Source organism: Limulus polyphemus, unplaced genomic scaffold (genome assembly GCF_000517525.1).
Source record: "Limulus polyphemus unplaced genomic scaffold, Limulus_polyphemus-2.1.2 Scaffold5034, whole genome shotgun sequence".
In the NCBI taxonomy this organism is placed as follows: Eukaryota; Metazoa; Arthropoda; class Merostomata; order Xiphosura; family Limulidae; genus Limulus; species Limulus polyphemus.
This window is the reverse complement of record NW_013670644.1, coordinates 45540-52843: the sequence shown is the minus strand read 5'-3', so window position 1 is coordinate 52843 and position 7304 is coordinate 45540. Positions and strand designations below refer to the sequence as shown.

The following is a 7304-nucleotide window of genomic DNA, read 5'->3' as shown; positions in this document are numbered from 1 at the left end:
GTTAACTGAGTTTAGGTAATATACCCATATACACACAACCATTAGGTTAACTGAGTTTAGGTATACTAATGGTGTGTATATGGGTAATCTGTAAGCTGTTCTTAATGCAAGATTTTATAGTGTTTGTATTTTGTCATATAATGGTTTGGACATGTTACAAAGAATCATACAAGCCTATTCAATTAGGGGTCTGATGTAAGATTTATAGATGTGTACTATGGTTTCGGGGTTTCATCCTTTTTGGTAGCCTCCAATCTTTTTTTAGATAGCATAATATTTGGTTCATATTTTAACATATTTTATTAATATGGTTAGTCCACGAAAGTTTGGAGTTGAATGTTATTTCTAGGAATTTAATAGAGGGATTTTTGTGTCACTTGTATAGTGAACCATGGGAGGGAGGGTGAATTGGTGTCAGTGGGACGCGAACTTCTGGGTCACGCCCGGTCCATTCTTTTCTGGCATTGTACAATTTTTGTGAACGATTGTTTTAATATTACAGAATAATGGGTAGAACTCTATCGTTTGTTATTTTTTCTGATTTTTAGTTGCCTAACGAAGCAGGGTGGAACAAGTTCACCCTCGCAAAAGGGGGATCCCAGACTGTTAAAAAACTTCTGACCTAAACTGATTAGGGTTAAGGATAAGGTACAACTTTCCGTTCATTATATTTTATCAGTTAGGCTTCCTTGTAACTGATTTCATCAGGTGGAAAACAAAATGTGTATAATAAATATTAAAAACGTGGTAATACCAAAAAAACATCGTCGGTCGTATATAAATACACTTGTGGTGGCTGTAAAGCTATCTATATTGATAAAACTACATGTCACCTACAAGTACATGCACACGAGCACATGCGAATTTCGGCTAGAAGCGGGTGTAAGTAATCCACCCGAGTCTTGTATTCGATTGTATAATTGACAGTAACAACCACCCCATACTTCTAGAAAGGGCCCGGCAAGGCCAGGTGGTTAGGACGCTCGACTCGCAATCTGAGGGTCACGGGTTCGAATCCCCGTCACACCAAACATGCTCGCCCTTTCAGCCGTGGGGCGTTATAATGTGATGGTCAATCCCACTATTTGTTGGTAAAAGAGTAGTCCAAGAGTTGGCGGTGGGTGGTGATGACGAGCTGCCTTCCCTCTAGTCTTACACTGCTAAATTAGGGATGGCTAGTGCAGATAGCCCTCGTGTAGCTTTGCACAAAATTCAAAAGAAACAAACAAACCACTGTGGTGTTAAAGTACATAGTAAGTAGTCAATCTAAGATTAAATTAAATGTGGCTAAAATTATTAATTTACTTTACTATTGCTTCACTTGTTTCAGCTATTAATCCCAATGAGTGTGAGATTGATGAGGATTGTATTTCAAACAGCCACCAGTGTCGTCACGACCTCCAGCCTTATAGATGTATTGGTAAGTTTTATTTTCATGGAATAATTATTCATTTTCTCAAGAAGAGGGAATACTAAAGATAATTGAAAACTTAACTCACCAAATTTTGTTTTTCATTTAAGACCCTGTTAATATTCTCCTTTATTTCATATAAAGAACCTAATTAATCTTGCACTATTTTGGGAATTAAAAAATTGAATTAATTTGCTTAATTTGTTCAGTTAAATACCAGGTTGTTGACGCTAGTCTGAGTTTGCATTTGTTTGCCCTGTTGCTATAGTGTCGAGCAGCGACTAGCTGTCTTGACCTTCACCTTTTTATCTTAAAAGTGTAATCCCCTCTTTATTTACACTGGGGGGGAACTTGGTTAAAACAATATATACATAGAAGTAATGAATTAATAATTAAATCATTGTATAAAAAATAGTAGTATATTGTTGATGACTTGTTACCTTCCTGTGGTTTTAAATAAGGAATGTCTATGTACTACCTGGCTTGTGCATTGAAAAACGTGTTGTGACAGGACTCCTTGCTTGAAGTGAGGAGAGTGTGCTTGTGGCCAGTGATGAAAACTTCTCTAGCATATAACCATAGCTAAAAGAAATGATATACGAATCCGGTTATCAAACTCATTTATGTTTGGATGTAATTATGGACATGTAAGAGCTCTTTCAACTTGTATATACATACACAAGAATATTTACAGTTTTGAGACCTAGTATGTGCTAATTTTTTCCCTACCAATTTCATGAGTCAGTGAATAGAAGGTGTTTCAATCCCCTGATATTTGTTTTATACTTTCTATGATTTTTGTACACAACTTTTATGGAGAGTAGATAGACTTGAAACAATGACGTAAATATATTTGATGACATTAGGAAGTTGACATCAGATGTTAATTTTTATCCATCTGTTACAGATGCTTGTGAAAAAATAAGGTGTGGCCCAAATGCAGCATGTGTAGCTCATAATCACAAAGCTCGCTGTGAGTGTCCATCTGGCCTCTTCGTAGGCGATCCGCATGATTTTATCAGGGGTTGTCAAAAAGGTAACTTGTTGCTAATATGGTACATTTGTTAGAATTTTTGTAACTTGGTCCTTAAACAAGGCAAACTATTATTAGCAACTAAACCAGAAAGTAAGATAAACAAATCAATTAAAAGGTTAAAGGTTCAACCACAAGGTTACAAGTTAACAATGAAATCAAATGGTTACAGGTGAACACTTAAACCTAAAGATTACAAGCTAGCAGCAAATCTAAATGTTACATATGAATAATTAAATCTAAAGATTACAGGTTAGTAATACATGTAAAAGTTAGAGGTGAATAATTAAATCTAAAGGTTATAAGTTATTAGCAAACCTAAAGATTACAAGCTAGCAGTAAACCTAAACGTTACAGATGAAGAATTAAGCCTAAAGGTTACAAGTTAGTGTTAAACCTAATGTTAACAGGTTAGCAGTAACAATAAAACTTTTTTGCTCATCTGTGTCTCCAGTCAACATACTTGAGCAACCTATTCACCTCCCTTACTAAATAGATTGTATTAGTGCTTTAACAATGCATTACTCTAAACAATTACATGCTGAGGTTTTTCATGTTTAATAGCTTAAATTCAACTGTCAATATAATTTCCCAAAAATGTTTATTAAAATGAAGGAAAAATTATTTTTCTGCTGAAATAGTTAAGATTAATTTTTTTTTTTCATAGGTACATGAACTATTTGGTTAAAATGATTTATTATCCTATTTTCAAATAGTGTATTCACCATGAAGGCAGAGTTTTGTTTGGACTTCTTCTGCCATTTTCCTTGATCTTTTGATGACAAATCATGTTTAGGGTACCATGCCTGATGAAGGACTCAGCACCAAGTCTGAACTGTTGTTTTGAGATCAAGAAGAATAGAAGGAGAAGTCCAAATATTACAGATCTTGTTGTAAACGTTTTTTGTTTTTTGTAGTGGAATGCTTAACGGATGACCATTGTCCAAGTGATAGAGCATGTGCCCCACAAAACTACTGCTTTGGTAAGAGTTTTATTTATTACATTGAATGGAAAATGATAAACAGACATTGTTTACATGTGTGTGTTGTATTTTTGTATAACAGTAATTTTGGTATAATTATTTATTAATTGTTTTTAAGCACATAACAGAGTTTAAGAGTATATCACTCACCTTGAAACATTTGTGCTTCTGTTTTTTATAGACCCCTGTGTGAATGGTTGTGGTGTTCGAGCTTTGTGTCTGGTCCAAAACCACAAAGCTATTTGTCGTTGCCGGCCAGGAGAAACAGGGGACCCATACACTAACGGCTGTGAAATAATCAGATACTGTGACTCTCACCCTTGTCACCCTAAGGCCAATTGTTTCGAGGCCCCAGGTTCCTATCGATGTGAATGTCAACCTACTTACATTGGAGACCCATACACTGAAGGCTGCCGTCATCCAAACTCTTGTCCCAATGGAGATGTTGACTGTCCACCTGATGCTGCTTGCCTTCCTGATCAATCTGGAGAACGTATGTGTAAAAACCCGTGTGATCTAATTTCTTGTGGACCAAATGCTGTGTGTGAGGTCATTAATCATAAAGCATTATGCAGCTGCCCTCCTGGTTTTCGTGGCAACCCTGAGCCAATTGTAGGATGTTTGAGAATTTCTCATATCTGTTTAGCAGCTGAAGAGTGTGGACCAAATGAAGCTTGTGTTGATGGCCAGTGTAGGCTCTTCTGTAGTCGAGATAGTGAGTGTGCCTTAGGAGAGAAGTGCATCAACAATCGTTGTGTGACACCCTGCTTTGTCCACTCCGGTTGTCCCCCGAAAGAAGCATGTATACAAAAAGGCTTTTGTCAGATTGGATGTCGCCAGAACAGTGACTGCGCTTTGAATGAAGCCTGCATTGAGAATAGATGTAAGAACCCCTGTGAAATTCGAGGTATTTGTGGACCAAATGCTATCTGTCAAGTAAGAAATCATAAAGCTGGTTGTACTTGTCCTCCAGGATTTGAAGGAAACCCCTCGCCAATCCTTGGCTGCAAACGTACCCCTCACATCTGTTCTCCGGAAAGACCATGCCCACCACCGATGGTTTGTATTCATGAACGTTGTCGAGCTCCTTGTGATAACTGTGCTGATGGTGAAAGATGTATCAACAATGTATGTATGGGTAGGTATCAACCTTTTACTGATTGTTTATTTATTATTAACAATGTTTGTTACTGGTTGCTTTATTTGTTAACAATGTTGGTAATGGTAGTTGCCAAGTCTTTACTCATTACTTCACTTTCGTATTGGTATAGGTGGGTGCCAAGTTTTACTGGTTGCTTTATGTTGTTGGTATGAGTAGGTGAAAAATTCTTACTTCATTTGAAATTCATACACTTCATATTAGTGTGAAAATAAATATCCGTTGTAATTTGTATTTATCACCTGTTCATGTATTTCCAGTAAAACCATTAAAATTTGTAAAATTTGAGTTTTGTATACAAACTGATTAGGGACTACTACGTTAATTCTCAAGGAAATAACTTTAAAAACAGGTTTTAATATATGTTTCTTTTCACATAGATATCATTCTATTGTATGAATTAATATCTTTATGTTACTTTTTCAGCTATTTGCACCAGTGACAGCAACTGTCCCTCAGGAGAGATTTGTATTAACCAACATTGCAGAGGTATTGAAGTTAATTTGTTTCCATAAAGAGTTTTAAGTTGAAGAACTCGATGAATTCTGTACAGTTTAGGAGAATAAAATGTAACTTAGTTTATTCTATGTAAGTTGGTGTGTTGAATGTATTGTTTAACATAAATTGGATGTTCTACTTTACTGTTAGAGACAACATTTTAATACACTTCATCTTATTGGTGGACCTAATAGATATCTAGTTCAGTAACTTGAATCTTTTCAAAGCTCTGACACACTGTAATTGTTGTAATATTGGTTTGTGAATAATAACTTATGACAACTAATTGATTTTCTTTCTTTTCTATCTTAAGTTGGTTGCCGAAGTGATAGTGACTGTCATTTGAATCAGTTCTGTGAAACAAACAGATGTAACTGTAAACCAGGGTTTAAACCTACTCCAACAGGTTGTGAAGGTATGTACATAGTGTCGTAAACAGATGTAACTGTAAATCATGGTTTAAATCTACTCCAACAGGTTGTGAAGGTACGTACATAGTGTCGTAAACAGACGTAACTGTAAATCATGGTTTAAACCTACTCCAACAGGTTGTGAAGGTACGTACATAGTGTCGTAAACAGACGTAACTGTAAACCAGGGTTCAAACCTACTCCAACAGGTTGTGAAGGTACTTACATAGTGTCGTAAACAGATGTAACTGTAAACCATGGTTTAAACCTACTCCAACAGGTTGTGAAGGTACGTGCATAGTGTCTTACATCTGTTTACCTGTAAATCATGGTTTAAACCTACTTCAACAGGTTGTGAAGGTACGTACATAGTGTCGTAAACAGATGTAACTGTAAATCATGGTTTAAACCTACTCCAACAGGTTGTGAAGGTACGTGCATAGTGTCGTAAACAGATGTAACTGTAAATCATGGTTTAAACCTACTCCATATTTATTGCACATAAATTCTGAATAACACAAAAGTTTCATCACCTATTTTCACCACTTTTGTTTTGCTGTATCAGTTTAATTTGTATGTGGCGTTAAAACAAAATGTTTTTAAAACAGATATCAATGAATGCCTAACAAACCCATGTCATCCAACGGCTATCTGTCAGAACACTCCAGGAAGCTATTTCTGTCGCTGCAAAGATGGTGATATTGGAGATGGATACACGGAATGTAAGTAGTGTGAAATAACCCTTGTAGTAATGGAAGTTTTATATATATATATATATTGCTTATTCATATTTCTTTCTCTGACACAAACAAGCTGCAACAAACGTCAATCCTGCTTAGTTTGTTTTAGTACCATTTTTATGTCATCTTTAATCCTCACATTTCCTTTTGTGTGATGGAGGAGTTTATTCACGGTAATTCTAGTAACCTACATCTCATTTCTGTGGATATGTTCACAAAATTAATTATTTCAAAGCCATATAGCAAAATATTTAAGCTATAACTCTAACTTGGCCCTGCATGGTTAGGGCGCTCGACTCGCAATCTGTGGGTTTCGGGTCCGAATCCCTGTCAAACCAAACATGCTCGCCCTTTCAGCCGTGGGGGCGTTATAATGTGATGATCAATCCCACTATTCGTTGGTAAAAGAGTAGTCCAAGAGTTGGCGGTGGGTGGTGATGACTAGCTGCCTTCCCTCTAGTCTTACACTGCTAAATTAAGGGAGGGCTAGTGCAGATAGCCCTAGTGTAGCTTTGTGCAAAATTCAAAAGAAACAATCAACCTAACTGTGTCAGTGTTGGTAAACTACATTGAATGAAGTGTATTATAATTTTTAATATTATTTTACAAACTAAAAGTATCAGTAGCATGAAAACTGTTATTTATAGGTATTTGTTCCTTAAAGCTATTTTGGTTTTTCCCAGGTCGTAGTCCGGGAGAGTGTCCTAGTGGCGATGTTGATTGCCCTCCTAATGCAGCATGTGGGAAGGATGAAAATGGAATACCGAAATGTATAAGTAGGTTAATTTTTATAGTTTTAAAATGTTTCTTGTCACCAAATGTAACAACTGAGTAAGTTATAAACAAATTTATTAGTAGTCTACTTTACGTTGAAAGTTACTAAAAAATTGTGTTTTTTGCTTTAGAAAAAAGTAAGACTCCTAATAATAATGGCTGGAGACGGCTTGAATGGGTAATGAAGAAAAACTTTAATATAAGTTTAACATAACAGCAAATGTACAACGTTTCGACAAGGTTTTGTCATCTGTCCCCGCTGTCCTCTGGTACCTGATGATGACAAAACCTTGTCG

General features: G+C 36.1%; 1 protein-coding gene across 1 annotated transcript in view; it reads left to right on the top strand.

Annotated features, from left to right (window-relative positions):
* Window positions 1-7304, top strand: part of LOC111089022 (neurogenic locus notch homolog protein 2-like) — a gene marked incomplete at its 5' end in the record, with an annotated part of 37398 nt that overhangs the window by 27394 nt on the left and 2700 nt on the right. The window contains 8 exons of the mRNA XM_022400641.1: window positions 1331-1420; window positions 2319-2447; window positions 3362-3427; window positions 3609-4565; window positions 5013-5075; window positions 5398-5499; window positions 6103-6216; window positions 6918-7010. Coding sequence (XP_022256349.1) covers window positions 1331-1420; window positions 2319-2447; window positions 3362-3427; window positions 3609-4565; window positions 5013-5075; window positions 5398-5499; window positions 6103-6216; window positions 6918-7010 — 1614 coding nt within the window. The remainder of the gene's footprint in view (window positions 1-1330; window positions 1421-2318; window positions 2448-3361; window positions 3428-3608; window positions 4566-5012; window positions 5076-5397; window positions 5500-6102; window positions 6217-6917; window positions 7011-7304) is intronic.